A 17499-nucleotide genomic window follows, 5' to 3' on the forward strand; every position below is an offset into this window, starting at 1 on the left:
CAGGTGTAGCGTTTATTGATGACTGATGGGCCTGGGCGCAGGCCTGAGACTTGTACGGGATTCTCGACGATCTTGCTATATTAATAGCCCGTAATATCGACTAAAACTGTTATTACATCACACATCCTTATCGGCGGTGGCGTGTATTGATTATTCAGTGATAACAGCACAATCTCAGCCTCACTGCATGATTGGAATACGATGATTGTTTGGAGCACTGGCGGCAATGATCAGCATACCACATTTCAGCGTCGGGAATATAATATTATATGATTATGCTCCATGATAGCTGAGGTTGTACTGCATAATTAAATAGGTTCTAAATCACTGTTGAGTAGTTATGTTAGAACGTGAAAAATGAGTTTTCATTTTGATCCCCTCATATTTCTTGTAAAATCTTGAGTACACTTAATGGCCCGGATTGTTCTATCTAAAACCTATATGGTTGAATACTGATGTTGAATTTCACTGTAAGTACTCGTAGTTAGTCCGCAAAATTGGTTGACACATGAAGAGCGTGAATTTATTATGAAGCTCACATTATTCCTAGACTCCTTTGTAGTCACAATCATTGGAATTTCAAATATGTAGCGTACTGAACATTTTTCTATCAATAATTGAAATCAGGGTATATGAATATATCACTGCAAGTCGTTTCATGGTAGAAAGTTCTGTCTTGAAAATGACTTGTAAGAAAATGGGGAATGAAATAATGTTCTAGTGTCAGTGCTCACCTCGAATTCTTTAAACTATACAATATTTATTTATTACAGATGCATTATGGGGAAGTTTCTCTCACATCAAGAAAATCATACTCCATTGAAGTATGGTGGATGAATTTAACTACGCAAAACATTCACAGCATAGAAGAAATACTTCTTATATTATATAATTAATTTTTAAAAGTTTTTGAAAGTTGTCGTTAGATGTTTATTTATAAATTCGTAATAATGTTTTGGGTAGTTGAGCTATTATATTCAATCCCTATTTCTAAGTAAGTTAAACTTATTTTTACTGAAATTGTAACTTATTTCACACGTTTTTAATCTCAGCATAGGTTTGATCGAAACGCTAGATCCGAGATCCGTTACAGATCCGTTAAGAAACGTTACAATTCTGAGAGCTCTTAATCTCTCCATCGATCCATTTTCATCGTTTTACATTCGAGCCAGAACTCGTGGAATACGGATATGCTCCATTCAGAACATTATAAACCTTCATGTCTTATAAACTTACGTTTTGTCATAAGATCTTGTCGATATAGTTCAATCCATAACTTCTTTTGAAACCTTACCTGTGATAATTGAGTGGTAAGTTTCGTATGGAATCATTTTTGTAACAATCCAGTGATCAATTTATATTGCTTCACTTGGAAAATTATTGACTTTTTATAAATTGGAAGCATAAGTTTCCTTATCAGATTAAGAACTTGAACTGCATTGATGTATCCTATTTAATGCAATCTCCGATCGTGAAACAAGAAATACGTGTAGGATCCATAGGGAACATAATACATTCCAAGTCTTAAGTTACATCAATTATTATTAGATCATCAAACACTATTATTACGCAGTGCTAGTTATTTTACATCATAGACAGTATTTCAGAGTAATTAATAAGTGAATTAACTTTCTTAAGTCAATGAAAACTAAGAAGGGTTGAATATCGGCAAATCCAATGATGAAATAATTTTCATCAATTTTGGATTCCATCACGAACCGCGAGTATAAATCTACTTGAAATTTCAACTGAAATTAATCTCATATCAGACTTTTCCAGTTAAATTATATAACGAATATTGTTCCACTCTTAGACAGTAAAAAGCTTCAACCTTTCCTTTCTGAAGCCCATTATACCTTTTTGAAGATGGAAAAACGGGCAATATCCTTCAGGGCTAATCATCAAATTAAGTCTGATTTCTGAAGTAGCCCATTATCTATTGAAAAGCTTGTCTTCCAGTACTATCGATTTGAGGAGAAAATGCAAACATTATCAGCTCATCCAACCTGAGCTGTATTTCGCGATTTTCCAAAAGCGGAAAGTGGATTGAGAATAAGAAAAAGAACCAAAGCTCAGCGATAAATATTCTTGAAGGTAAAGCTTTGCGATAAATATTCTGTGAAGTCGATAGCTTCGGGCAGCCTGCACTTTTTATCATGGGAAAGTTATCACCTGGTCTAGTTTACACAGTCTTCTTTATTTGTGTTCAACGGAATGAAGAAGAGCTTTGGCACATTATTCTTCTTTCTGTTTCGATAATGACTTTATGGCATAAGAAAACTAACTTCACATTCAGATACTAGCAAATAATGAAAACGGAGAATGGGTGTCTAAGGTACGTTGAATAGCCATTAATTCGAAGATTTCTGTGAAAACTCCAGAGATGGGAGACAATCTTCCAACGTGGATGAGAATGGATCATATCGATTAAGGGGCTAAAACAATTTATTGGGATCACTGAGAGATTTGCTTATTTTTCGAGTGCTTGAAGGTTTTAGAAGGTCACTTTCAGTGATTTAGCGAATTTGAATAATTTGATTTCAAGTAATGACAATAAAAATTGAACTGATAATAGGTAACTAATAGTCCACAGTACAGCTTTAGAATAGAAATATTCCATGATCTTCTCATTTGAATTTTTTTCAATAAAAATTGAACTGATAATAGATAACTAATAGACCACATTACAGCTTGAAAGTAGAAACATCCCATGATCACTATTTTATCTTTTTTTCTCAAGAAACATTCAAAAACACTTGCAACATCATTGTTTAGGAATAATTTGTGTCTCTTATTCAACTCTCAATGGTTGGTTTATTCTCATTGATTGATTCCAACTTTCTTGATTTTTTCAATCGTTTATGTTCGTAAATCTATAATTTTTCCTGGGATCAATAATTGAAAACTTGTAGGATAAATCATTCTTCGATTTATAAAGTGTTGTGAGGCCTGACACCTGTTTACTCTTAACCATTCTTCTCTGTTTGATCTATTAATAAGTAAATTATGAAATCATGATAAATGATCAAGTATCAAATTGATAAGATGGAATCATCCATTTCGCCATTGATTTTGTTAGCCAAAACGTTGCATCAAGTTGGTATTTAACTCAATTTATTGCATAATGATCATCGAATATTGCCGTTTTAGATCTAGGAAAAATATCAATAGTTCTGAAGAGATCCACGATGTACTGACCTCCATCATTACTGTAAAGTAATGGAAAAGTGTATGATCATAAGGTACGTTACTTAGTAGCGTCCTTCTATTTACATTTGTATAATTATGTAAGATCACTGGAATTGAAAAATCAATCGAAAATATTTCATTTTAAAATACTTAGGAACCAATAAGATGAAGAAATCGAGTTTTGTAACAAGTTGAAGTGTACTAGAATGAACAAAATGAATATTATTTGAAGCTTACTGCATTGACTTCACAGCACGTGTCTTCCTTTCATGAGAAGTTATGGAGCATGATTTCACTGTGACTACAAAATATAATGATGTACTTGTATCCTACATTCGTTCCTTCCAAGTTGATCCAGAAATAACGAGATTGGAAAAATACTGTACTTTACTTCCATGATGCATTCTACTATAATGTAAGCTATTATTCTAGTATTCTTTTCAGTTTTTTCCCTATATTTATTCTGCATTGCATGCTAAACGACTGTGATTCAAGATAATCCTCATTTTCAGAGGGAGTTACAAGTCATGGTTATAACATCTTCCTCAGAACATTCTAAATCAATACTATGACGCATTTACTAGCACTTAAATTATGCATCCATATTTACTTTTTTTGAAATATCATCTTATAACTAATTTAAATAGCAAAGACAATCTACATGAAAGTAAAAGCTTTGAACTTTTTCATTCTATTCATGTTTAAATAGTTATTTACAATTATCATTATTCTACTTATAAAGTGAGGACTAGGGAATTGTGTTTAAAGGGTTCTAGCAGGTACAAATCTAGGCCCGTAATCTACGATTGCCACCATTTCTCCCTTTTCTTTTTTAAATACTATCTACACAAAATATTTTTTATCTTATTCTCAGGTTCAGCAGAGGCTGGCTCAGATATGTTTATAAATATAGTCGACTATTTTTCAAGAAGTTTGTTTAACATTGTGTCTGGAAGGTTGTATTCACCCATTTGATCATGTTACTCCTGTTACATATGCACCGACAGACTTCGAACTATATTAGAATCAAAAGAACTCCGGACTTGAAGGGATATGCGGACCAGAGATACAGCAGCCGATCATCACTGTTTACATTTCACCATTTTAACGTTTCCACCATAACCGTTCCCATTTATTCAGCTGCATAAGGGATTGATGAAGGGTTTTTGTGAATGCCCTCAAACTACTCTCGTAATGACAAAATTCTTACAGCTGAAACTTGAGGGATATGATGTTTATATAGGTTCATATAATTGAATAATTGGACAGACATTCAGAGGCCAAACATAAAATGTAAGGAACTATTTTCTTATTCGATACATTGGTTCTCTTTCATAAATGGAAATCTTTGGAAATGAACTTCTGGATATCTTGTTCAATCAAAATAATATGCAAAATAATAGCAAAGAGGAAAGATAGCATAGATATGCTCTATGGTAATAGTTTGTTTGATATCTGCTATTAGCTAAATAGTCACATTAAGGAAACAAAGACTTCAATTCAATCACAAACACATTTTCATTAATTCTGACAATTTTTTTTTCTTAATTGATCTACTTTTTGTCATGCCTAATCCTGGGCCGCCGCCTGAATATTTTGCTGCGTCCGCGCATGCGCTCCCGCATGGTAGCTAAGCCCTCGGTGGCCGAATCCCTCCGCCGAGAGACAGGCACTGGGTCAGCGGGGACCAATAGCATGCGACGTGACGGGTGCGCGTTGTGCATGTGGAAGAACACCATTGACATCTTCTTCTTCAGCTCCTCAGTTGGCATGCACTCCATCATGCGTTTCTCTCGACGCTCCAGGGCCGATGCCTTTAGCTGCGGTATCTCCTCGACCACTTCCAAGAAGTCGATTGCCTGTCAACATCAATCCAGTTGTAGTTTACTTTTAAAGCCAAATTTGAAACAAAGGATGACATGTTTTCAAAATGAATAAGTGGAAATGTGATGTCATTGAAATATTTGGAAATAACATAATAAACTAAATACGATGCCGATGGGAAATCATTCAAATGATTCCATGAATCTAGTTCTCCACTTTGAAAATGTATTGCTCTTTCCTCCTCCAAGAATCGAATAAGTCATGAGAAGTAGATTGGAATGGTATTATACTATGAGAATGCAATTCGAGAAAATCAAATGAGGAGAAATACGAACATCCACTTTAGAATTCAACATAATATTTATATGGATGAAGATATTTGTATATCACTTTTCTATTGATATCTGTATAAATACAACAACGTCTATAAATGATATACTAACCTACATGTTTTCAATATTTCCCTATCCATGTAAGGCGGGATGCACACCGGAGAAACGCATTTCGTGAAGCGCTCTTTCATGAAACTTGTTTCATGCAATCCGTTTCACTCGCGCATGCATACATAAGAAACGTTCCCTGCTTAATCGTATCAGTCGATTGGGAGCAACTTTCGCTTCACGTTTCCTGAAACTTTTTTCACGAAACGCGTTTCTCCGGTGTGCATTCCGCCTAAGCTCTTCTGATAGAATATTAATTGAGACTGAAGATTTATGTTAAATGAAAAAGACTAAGATATTGTCAAAAACCTCAGACTTATTGATACTTAGAAAGACCGGTTTCGGTTATTACAACATTGTCAATCTCTGATAAACAGAGATTACCAGAAACAGAGATTTATCAGAGATTGACAATGGTCTAATAACCGAAACCGGTCTTTCTAAGTATCAATGAGCCTGTGGTTTTTGACAATTTCTTAGTCTTTTTCATTTAATATGAATAATCACCACAATATCAACTTCTCAACTCCACAAAAAGTGAAGATTTATGTACAATCAGTTCACACATTTCAATTAACACATCGACAGTAGAGATATCTATCCCATTTGGTTCAAAGAAAACCTCCAAACTCCAACCTAATCTATTTTGGATTTGGAAACTGAATCCATCATTGAACACTCATGAATAATGTTACCTTGACAATGAAGCTCTGTATTTCGGGACGGTTCATGGTTTTCACATATTCGTAGACCTCATTTATCGTGTCTTTCGCATTGACGAAGTTGCGCAGTCCACACTCGTACCTTAAATCAATTAGTTTGTCATTGTCATGAGTATTATTCAGCGCAGATTCATACACAACGTCAAGTGAATGAATATATTACAATCAATATTATCTATATATATATATATAAAAGCGAAATGGTACTCACTAAATGAGTGACTCACTCACGCACTCACTCGCTGAACTAAAAATCTAACGGACCAAAAACGTTCAAATTTGGTAGGTATGTTCAGTTATAGTATAGCACCTGAAACCGTAAATATCGAAAAGTGAAACAAAAAAAAACCACTGCCTCGATTTTAATCTTTAATAACTCAAATTGTTCGTTAGGATGTGTAGAAAAAACGCTATAAGTTTTCAGGGCGGGGAAAATTGAATTTAACCCTTTAAGGGTTAAAAAAGGGGTAAAAATGGGTAAAAAAATAAAAAGCTATAAAATTTCGAAAATAATTAATTAAAGGCCCAAATTTTTTTGAAATATTAAAAATTAGTTAAATACCAATGTGAGATACAAAATGAGCCCAACGTAAGGGTTAAAAAGGGCACATTTATGGGCAACATTTGGTAACTATCATTATATTTCAATAAAATTTTTACTGCGTGTGTTTAAAAGGGCAGCGATTTAAAAAATGAATTGAAATGTTTGAAACTTATATATTCCATCATCCAAAACCCAAAGGGCAGCCCTTAAGGGCAAAATGTGTATGTAGCGTTAAATTATCATAAAAATTTATTTGAATGTTGTTTTAATGGGAAGCAACTTAAAGAATTAGAACAAAAATTTTATAAATTTAATTTTCCCTGCAATTTTATGGGTCAAAGGGCAACCCTTAAGGGCAAAAGTGCTTAATTGCATTCGATTTTCATGAATTTTTTTTTTATTTTAAAGGGTACCGATATAAAAAATAATTTGAAAAAATAATTAATGAAACCAAAGTACACTTTATTAATAAATAAAATATTTTTACAATTTTTTTAAATTGTTTAAAAAGTTACATTATTTAATATATTCAAACAGTATTATCGTCTCCCATAGTAGTTGCTAATTGTTGTTCTAGAATGTCAGCGTTGTTGTTGAGGATTGGTTGTGGATTGTTTGTACAACCAAATTCTCTGCATTTTAAGCAAGCTGGTGAACAGTGTACACCTCCCTTTCTACACCCGCATCTGGATCCACATCCTGTCTCACAATTGTAAAATAAAGTTCTCAGTAGTTCATCAGGAGCTGCAGCTTTTTCCATTGGAATTGGAAGCAGTAAAGAGTTTTTCATTTCCCAACCCCATTGGGTAGGGTCTAGATTCTGTCCTAACCACGTTTGAACCTGTAAATATGTTCGCTTAAAATTTTGTAAGCAAGCATCTTCAGTTGGTATTAAAGATTCTAGTTTCAAGCTTCCTCTGATAGTATTTCTTATAACACCAGTTATATAAGAATGGCCATGTTATAAGATACGCGGGTCCTACACGGGGAAAAAAAGTTTCGGAAAACTCGTGGAAATGGCGGCAAACATATGTGTAATTTTATTGTATACTGAATACATTTCCCACTCTTATTTACTCTGGAAAACTGTAACATTCGTTGAAAAAATGCACGTTTCGAATTACATAAAATTGTCTGGATCAAAAAGTGTACTTAGCAAGTACATCAAAATTTGTGTGAGTATGTGAAATTATATGTTTAAGCACCTGCTATTTGGATTTTCAGTTCGGAAATTTCCCTCGCTTTCCACAGGCCATTTTCTTCCGGCCAAAAAAACGGGGGGGGGTTACCGCCCCACGGGGGGGAAAGTCCCCACCCTTAAAATATATAGCGAATACTTAAAACATACTAACAAAACATTTTAACTACAAAAAAGTTTTAAATAAACCTGAGAAAATTTTATGCAAGGTCTAAAGCTTCAGGTGCTATACTATTAGCCCTTTAGAGGCGGACTAAGAACGGATTTGGGAAAATTTCCAAAGATACGCCCAAAATTAGCGTTTTTCCAGCGTTTTTTTGCTTTTTCTCAGATTTATCGAGAACAAATGAACAGAAATTGTTCAAATTTACTACAGAAGCTCAGCTAGGGTGTATTAATGTTGTGTTAGAAGGAATTTGCAATAACTTCAAAGATACGCCCAAAATTAGCGTTTTTCCAGCCTTTTTTTGCTTTTTCTCAGATTCATCGATAACAAATGAACATAAATTGTTCAAATGTAGTACAGAAGCTAAGCTAGGGTGTAATAATGTTGTGTTAGAAGGAATTTGAAATAACATCAAAGATACGCCCAGAATCTGAATTTTTCCAGCGTTTTTTGCGCTTTCTCAGCTTTGACTTTCTGATTGAATGAAGCATGCTCAAATGAAGAATGCAGGCGAGCGAAGGGAGCCCGCTGATCTCTTTTTTGGACGATCCAGTCGGGGGTCCAGGGGGCGGAGCCCTCTGGCTAGACGGATATGGCAAGCGAAGCGATATACATCAACTTACGAGTGGTGACATCATGGAGGATTTATAAATCCGGGCTCTGAATGATTTGATGATAATTGCATCTTTACGCGACTCACAGCTAAGCAACACTATCACTCCTATCACAATACGCTTCAATCATCTTGCTTGTGACATCCACTCACAATGCTTCAGTCTGACAGCCCAGTGCATGGGAGAATCTCTGTAGACCCGGAGTATAATTCCATTCATCTCCTTCCACTTTTCGTAAAACCCGGTAAACCCAATTTGATCTCAATCTTATAAGTGTATGATCTCCATTGTCGGTAAATATGTTAATCTGTCCACATATCATGGATTCCGATTGGGACAGGAAAATCAATTCCTTTTTATTGAGAGTTATCAAATGAAGCTAGATGACAAACTGATGTTTCCGTAAAAAGGTGTATGCAGGAATTCATGAAAGTGATTATTTAAATTTATGATTTAGATAGCGACAAAGACAAAAATTATGATGTTGAGTACTGTCTGAGGCAATAATAAAATAGAGGTTGCAGAGGTTACTACTTACAGACTTTCTACCTACTTAATACTCACTACTTCTTACTACTTATCACTCACCACTTAGGCTACAACTCAACTTCCTTAGTATACATCTATCTATTCTTATATTGTAATATTAATGAAGTAATACGTAGTAGATACGAATCGTATTACAATTAAAGAGCAAACTCTGTTTACCTATTCCAGATATGTCTTTTTCTCACTTTTACCAGTAAATTCATTAAAATTTCCAATAAGCCGCCAATTTGTTTCTACGAAGGTTAGGGAGCTGAAATTTTCCCAGAATATTTTTAAAATCTACTTTGTAAATTGTGTAAAATTTAAAAAAAGTTCAGTGCATGAATGGACAGGTAATGTAAAATTAAACGTGTAAAACTCTCCATGGGACACGGTGTATATTGCAAGTAGCATCCATCAATTACAAAGGTACTTGTATTTTAAATTCTATGCACTTTGATAACCCGGAGGAAATCTTCGTCTATCACTCAAGTCGTTTTCAAATTGATGTCACCGCTGAAATGTTGCAGTAACTTAACAATATCATTGAATGAGAATCCATTGAACAAACCTTGCCACCATGAACATGCCGTTGACCATCCACACGGTGTTCCTGGCCTGACGAGCCTCCTGTATGCAGCGCCTAGCCATAGTGAGAGCTTGCTCCAGCTTGCCGATCTGGTTGAAGCAGCGACTCATCTCGTGGTAGAGGAAGGCGCGCTCCACCAGCGAAGAGGACAGCGACAGGTCTCTCTCGCAACTGTCCAGTAGCTTGCTTAGGAGCAAAACTACATTTTATCAGATTGAAGAAGTTAACACGTACAATAGAAAACTAGCTACATTTATTTGAACTGTTATATGAATTGGAAGCCGTTTTGGAGTTTGTACTTTTCTGAAATTTGTGTAGGTTTGAATGATTATTGTGTGCCTGAATGGCTAGTGTGATCAGAATTTTCATGTCGCACTGTCACACACCTGTTCAATTTCAGGGATTTTGACATGACTCAACGACTGCTTTTAGGCAGCCTAGACCGACGAATTTCATGGGTTCATCGAAAACAAAAGATTGGCCGAGATAAATATTATGCTGGCAGTCTGGCATTTGAACCAGGGACATCTGGTTCACGAACCCAGTGTCTAAAGTAATGTTCAGACCTCTGCAGAGTCTGTGGATGGATGGATTAAAAAGATCTGTCGTCAGCATAAACAGTGCGGGTGTTCACACCGACATCTGTGTATCTGCCAGCCGACGTTCCTAGAAAACTCTGCTCACATGCAGATGTTTTTGAATCGCTCTGGGTGTGATTTTCTCCAGGCATCCGAGCGGACGTTCTCGATAAAGATTTCTTATCAAAAACCTAAATCATGTAAGAATGGAGAAAGGAGAATTCTAATTTCAGATTCAGCGGCTTGAAATAAATAATTTGGCTCGCGTTTGCTCAAAAAAATGAAAAATAAATGTTATAATTGAAAATTTTGGAATCAGAGTGCAACTGAAAAGAGAGCGGCTCTTTTGCTCTGCAGAGTAAAATAGTTTGGTCTGACAAACCTTGAATCACTGGAATACGACCTTTCTAGTAAGTATTTTCACGAGAAAAACAGCAGATCGATTTGTGATATCGAATGGTTTGCAGTGGAAAGTACATAGTACATTAATAAAAAATTACCAAAAGTTTTTCTAAAGTGATAATGCACATCCCTTTATATACGATATGCAAAACTTTTTGTGACTCCATTAAAATACATGAATATATCATAGCCTACTGTGATACGAGAGTGATAATATCAAGAACAGTAGATACCAACAGCGACAACTTGATACAAAGACAGCGATACTTGAGACAACAGGGGAAAAGTCGCAATTTATAAAGTGAATCGATTTCAGAAACATATTATTATGTAGAAATTATGCGGATAATCAGTTATAATAGAGCTCCAATAGAGTCCACTAATTTATCATATTGAGAAGTGATAGTTGATAATATGAAGAACATGAAATGAAGAAAATGAATGATAGTTTATTTATACGTAGAGAAAAATATGTGGAAACAATGCAGTGATCGAGTAACATTTGACAAACTTACCGTGGATTCGCTATGTACGGCGAGAATGTGGACCTAATTATTGCCTCCTCACTTTTTTTGAGCATGATCAGTCCAATCATATGGAGTACCCGCACTGTATTCTCCTTCTCACTCCAATGTCCCACAAACTGTTTCATTGAGAAGAACAGCTCACCAACAATCTTGAACAAATGCTCCAGGTATACACTGAAATCATACTTTCATTGATCGGCTTGAATGTCTTTATTTAAAAGGATCATGCATGATATTGACGATTTATTCCAGTTGAAGACTTGGACTGGATTTATTCCAGTTCATTTCTTGCCAACAAGGAGATGGAAAATGTGAGTGGAAGTGGTCAGTTTGAGCGTTACTGTCATGAGATAAGAATATTCATTATAATTACACTCATAATTATTTTTCAAGTAGAACATATTCATCTTTCAAATGAAATTTATTTGAAATATAGAAATAAACATACTCGAATAAGAATAAATTATAAATGCTTCCAGCTAAAGAGGAAATTGGAAAGTTAATTGGCTTACAAATGAAATAGATGTAATATGTGGGATTGAATCTACTCTTGTACTATGATTACAAACTTTTGCTTTCAGTCTAAGAAATAAAACTCCAATTACTTTGTGAGCTATGAGAATAATATAAATTACCTAAGGCTACAAGATGAAATGAACACTAGATAGATGGTTAAGAATTCAAGATAGCATCTACATTTCAAATAATAAGTTGATGATGGAAGTGGACAATTACTTTTTGTAAGGTAGAATACTGTTTGGATGGTCAAGTATGTACTCTCGAGTCCTGTAAGCATGTCTCAAACACATTTTGGCATCCAACTTCTTTCGTGCATCGTCCGTTATCTTGAGAAGTTTGAAAACTAGTTTTGCAGAGTCAAGCTGCAACTTTTTCTGCTCATTCTCCGTCCTCATTTTCAAACTAGGAGATATTTTTCTCATAGACTCCTTCATCTTGTAAGTGTACAATGGTTTTTGTCGGTAGAGGGATTTCTGTTTAAAAACAACACTTCAAAATGATAAGGTATTGGACGACGTATTAATGATGCTTCTAGTATATTGAAGTCAAATTATACTGGTTATATCGTGCTTAACAACCTTCAGATACAACAAAATATAATCTCCAAAATATTCTCAATATAGTTTATACATTAAATTGGAAAGTGTTTTCTCTCTCCCCTTTTTTCGCAGCATTTCACTAATTTTTCAACAATACTGAATAATGAATAATTTATTTCTTGGAATTCAATGCAATCATGAAACAATTATTGGACAAGACAATAATGATAAAATACAATTTGAAACTCTAGTCTATTATGCAGCAATAGTCGTTTTTGCTCCTATCACATAACAAAAATGTTTATTCATTCATAAAATTCAGAACACAAATAACGATTTGACATCAGAGTTAACATGAATTATTATTTGACTGTTTCCCTCGAATATTATCATCAAGTAGTTGACTTCATTTTTGTGGATTATTATTTGACTGTTTCCCTCGAATATTATCATCAAGTAGTTGACTTCATTCTTGTGGTTCGAGATTCATGGAAAATTATTTCGGAGTACAGTCGTTTATCGCATGATTCCTGATAGTTTACCAAGATTGAGAAAAAAAAAATTTTATTCAGAACTTGACTAGCAAAGATTCCATTATTTGTAGAAAATCAATACTCTAAACAACCCCTATTCCATCTCTTGTATCATGAATATCATCTGATTCAATTTATATTACTTTTCGAGTTGACTCACCTGCTGTCGCTCTATCTTTTCTAGAGCATCAGTGATTGTGTCTTGGACTTTAAGAAAAGCATCCACGTCGCCTGCGTACAGCTGACGATCTGTCAGACAGCTCTGCAGGTAATTCTTATCATGAGCAACTCCCAAGAGGTATTTCTCAGCGAGACACTTTCCACTGTTTCCTTCGCCTCTCTGAAATTTAAACATCGTTTCATCAAATGACAGAAATGTTTTCAAGTTTTCAAAATCATTCAAGTTTTTCTCCACAAATATTGAACTCCTATAAAACTCGACCAATAATACATGGAATACACATTGTACTATCAAGGATCAATCATTGCGGATCAGCTAATCATACCTACTCAAGGCTGCTGGGATATGCGGCATTGGAATTCATTTTTTTAGTGAAATTCATCATAAAATACTATCAAAACGTTTTTCCATGACTAATGTTATTCAGCTAGCAATTATTGCTATAATTTTCTCTATATATCATACTCCAAATGATGATTATTTTCGTTTTTATGGGCGATTATTATTTTTTTTGTGATAATATTTATTCAGTTTACTTGAATTTTATATACTCTTTGTATATTTTTATCAAGACACGACCAATTGGAAATAATTCCATATCCATGTGTCCACATGAATCAATATGAATAGCCCTAATTTATGTATAAAAATCTCATGTTTCAATAGGAAACCAATAGGAAACCGAAATGAATTGGAGAATTCAACGATCTTTTAATTAGGATACTCAGTTACATATTCATTATTATCTGTTAAGAATTATTCATAACTTCTGTTAACAGCCAACATACAATCATAGGAATAAAATCGTCACACCTTCTGAGATAATAATTATAATAATTATTTATGATTAAATAATCAATCACCTTAGTTTGCTCTTGCTCAGACTGCTGCTTTGGCTCATCATCCATCCTATTCAGATGAATCCAATGCTGCAGTACAGTCTCACCCAGATTGTTGTAGTCGAATATGTCTCCAGCATTTCGTCCAATACAATCTTCTATGATTTCTGATGCCTGTTATTATAAGAAATCAACTGTTTAGTATTCTATATGAGTTATACCTCACTACATAATATCAAGTGGATTATCTAATAATATGTTCATGATCAATGAAGCCAACAACCAACCCTAAACAGATTAGATTTTCATGATAGCCTGGATCATGAGAGAATCTGAAAGTTTTCTCGGAATGCTTAAACTGCATTCAACAAGCACTTCTCTACGGAAGTAATAGAGATTGCTCCCTATTGCTGCTACATGTTGTTATAAGCCTAATAGCTTAAAGAATAGATAGCATAAGAAAATATCCCAAGTTATAGGGCGTTCATGTCACTGTCAGCTCAATCCGATGATGGCTCACGTAGTTCTTTTTCGCCACACTGCACAGAAAGCAGCTGTTTTCCAGTCCCTACGTAGATCTGAAAGACCTTGTTTGCAGACGACTCTCGTCTGACGTCAGAAAAGGGTTTCTTTCCGGCCTAGGCCCGAAAACGTACTCTTTCCAGCCGCTAACATGGAAGTCCGTAGTTAATAAGTCATCCGCTAGATCGGGCGAGTGTCAACTTTCTTCATCTGAAGTTGCAATTATTTCAGTTCGAATTTCGAATCAAACTAATTCAGCATTCGCTTCACAACCATTTTTATTCAATTATTTATTGTTGATTAGCGCATTCCGAATTTTCAAAAATGCTTGAAGATGACGACGCCCGTGATATTCCAAGTGAAATTTTAAAAGAATCTGAAATCCTGACTGCAAATCCTCTACCATTAAAATCAAGAGATAGGTACGATAACTTAACAAGTATTCTTTATTTTGTATTCTTTATTTATTTTGTCAGCAATACCTGTAGTGTGGCGAAAAATATCGTTTGCACCACGGGCAAAAATGTTTTTCTCGGCCTACAGCCTCGGACTTGAAAACCGATTTCGAGCCGGAAAAATCTCATTTTCTGCTCTAGGTGCGAAATATACTATTACGTCGCGCAATGTGATGCTGGTAGTCTCATTGCCGCATTGGTAGTTGATACTATGCCGTTCATACACTCTCCACCGGCCGGCCAAGCCAGTAAGGGCCAAGCAAAACGAAGCGTTTTTTAGGCGTATTCAGATGAGTTGGCAGGGTAGGAAGCTCTTTGATTGTCTGATTGGGTTTGCGTTCGGGAATAAACTGATAATCAGTCAATCAGAAAGCTTCCTTCCCTCCATACTACTCTGGAAAGCATGAAAAATGCTCAGTGTGACTTGGCCCCGATAATTGACAATAGTCGAGAGTAATTAGTTTGAGTATACAAAAGATGGGCTTGAAATTTTGGTGCATACTATTGAATATTTCCTTCTGCTATCTTTACTCTATGTTAATATTTTTTGATTAAATTTCAATAAATGAATAGAGAAGTTCAATTATTAATATTTCAATATCAATGTTTCAATTATAGATTGAATATACTATGATGTTTCGATTGTATGTTTGTGAAGCTCTCAATCTCTTAAATATTCAGAAATGTTCAACTCACAACAAGCACTCCTCTACAGAAATAATCAGGTTTTCTTCTGATTGCTTCGCCTTGTCGATAGTAGACAAGTCCGTCTTCAAAGTGATCCTTGTTGAACCGTGTTTCACCACCGACTAGCAAAACAGATGGTTTGTTCGGTTTCTTTTGATCAACAAAATCGGCATCGTCACGTGCGTTCTTGTGGTCAATATTGCGCGAGTAAGCTCTGCTGCGTGATACAATTGTATCAATCAGTGCTGTGCTATCTTCATCTTTTTTGTCTTTGTCTGTTCCAAGCCCGCCAAATGCTTGGTCTTTGTTGGAGGTTGTAGCCTCCACTGCCTTGTCATAGTAGGGGATCGCTGAAAAGGATAAAATTGAGGTGTTTCATAATATTCGAAAAAATCGATCATGTAATCTACAGTAGGCTATTGGATTTGAGAAAATTACCATAATTCCTTATATTACTATTTTATCTGATTATGATTGCTAGATTTTATTCCAGTTTAATCTTGTAAGGAATTTAGTATAATGGTTTCAACCATATCTAATACTGACTTGATTCAATAAAGAATTTTATGGAAAATATTTTATGCATTTTCAAACTCCTGTTCTTTTGAATTGAAATGAACTCTATTATTTCCAAATTAAATGCATTTAATATTTTTTCAAAAATAATTGTAAAATAATTTTACAAATTATCAAGAATAGTTTCTATAAAAAACTGTTACCACAGGTAGAGTTTCAAGTATAAAAATTATTAATCTATCCCACTTTAATGATAAATATTATACTCTTGAATAAACTTCATTGAATACTCCTATATAAACAAGTATAAAGTTTCCAACTTCCATGATAAAATTCACGTATATTCATGTGCACGATACTATCGTAAAATGGAAATTTCGCAAGCGTCTAAAGAATGTTCTCCACGTTTCTCTGAATGATTGAGATAGGGTGTTAAAAACGAATTCAGGTTCATAAATTACTTCATCTATAGCCAACGATATTGTAGATCACATACCTCTCCGGTATTTATGAAGTTTTAAAAGTTTATCCCCAATGTCTTTATATACATTGACTTGATTGAATACTTTTTCCTTGTTTTCTGTATTTGGCTCCATCACTGTTTAATTTGTATCTTCTATGTTACAAGTATTGTAATGTGACTCGTTTGTTCCACTAAAATTTCACGCTAAATTCATTTCAGCACTTCAAAAAGTTTGGTTAAAATTAACCCAATCTGTTTATTAATGATTGTACCATATGAACGATTCATTCGATAGACTATCATTTTTCTATTGAACTTCTATGTAAATCCAGGGTGTAAATTAATTTACCTACCTTGGATTTAAATAACATCATATGTTCGCGTAGAATGTACTGAGAACACTCAATATCAGGCTAGAGTTACACCAACATTGATTATGTGTATTAGCCCTTGCTTCACCCAAGTATTTCATTGATCTTGAATTTATTCCCTGTCAGAAACAATGAATAAAATTCGGGAACGTCCTAAAAGCATGAAAACTGTCATGCTCATTGTAATAGAACTACAACTGTTAATGTGGAAAATTGTAACGAGCAGCTCCCGCTACTACACTAAACTCTTATTTCCTTTATTCCAGCATTATGTAGGTTTCCACCATACTCCATTTATAGAATTTCCAGCTTGTTAGCGCTACTGTTGCAATCCCATCGCTTCCAGGCCGTACAAGCTGCGATGCGTGTGCTGCACCAAAAGGAGCAAGAAGAAGTAGAATGAAGAGGGAAGAAGTAAAAGAAGAGCAAGAAAGAGAGGAAGAAGAAAAAGGAGAATAGGAAGAATAAGAAGGAGAAAAAGAAGTAGAAGAAGGAGAAGAAGGAGGAGATAAAAAAGAAGAAGGAACAACAGAAGCTGAGTAGCACAAGAGAA

The 17499-nt window shown here is 34.7% G+C and overlaps 2 protein-coding genes across 2 annotated transcripts in view; one reads left to right on the plus strand and one right to left on the minus strand.

Moving 5' to 3' along the window:
* Positions 1-17499, plus strand: part of LOC111043531 — a 172183-nt gene that overhangs the window by 40237 nt on the left and 114447 nt on the right. The gene's annotated exons all lie outside the window — the stretch shown is intronic.
* Positions 4674-16899, minus strand: LOC111043532 (tetratricopeptide repeat protein 25). The gene is made up of 9 exons (XM_039421090.1): positions 16609-16899; positions 15606-15946; positions 13957-14106; positions 13073-13252; positions 12057-12313; positions 11310-11495; positions 9797-10000; positions 6149-6257; positions 4674-5048 (listed from the first exon to the last, which is right to left on the minus strand). The coding sequence occupies exons 1-9, from the start codon at positions 16706-16708 to the stop codon at positions 4743-4745; spliced, it is 1833 nt and encodes a 610-aa protein (XP_039277024.1). The 5' UTR covers positions 16709-16899; the 3' UTR covers positions 4674-4742.

This window comes from Nilaparvata lugens, chromosome 2, assembly GCF_014356525.2.
Source record: "Nilaparvata lugens isolate BPH chromosome 2, ASM1435652v1, whole genome shotgun sequence".
Classification (NCBI taxonomy): domain Eukaryota; kingdom Metazoa; phylum Arthropoda; class Insecta; order Hemiptera; family Delphacidae; genus Nilaparvata; species Nilaparvata lugens.

Coding starts and splice junctions, on each gene's coding strand:
- LOC111043532 (XM_039421090.1), bottom strand. CDS start 16,708: ATGGAGCCAAATACAGAAAACAAGGAAAAAGTATTCAATCAAGTCAAT. Junction 15,947..16,608: donor ACTTCATAAATACCGGAGAG/GTATGTGATCTA, acceptor TATCCTTTTCAG/CGATCCCCTACTATGACAAG. Junction 10,001..11,309: donor CCGTACATAGCGAATCCACG/GTAAGTTTGTCA, acceptor TTTGCTCCTAAG/CAAGCTACTGGACAGTTGCG.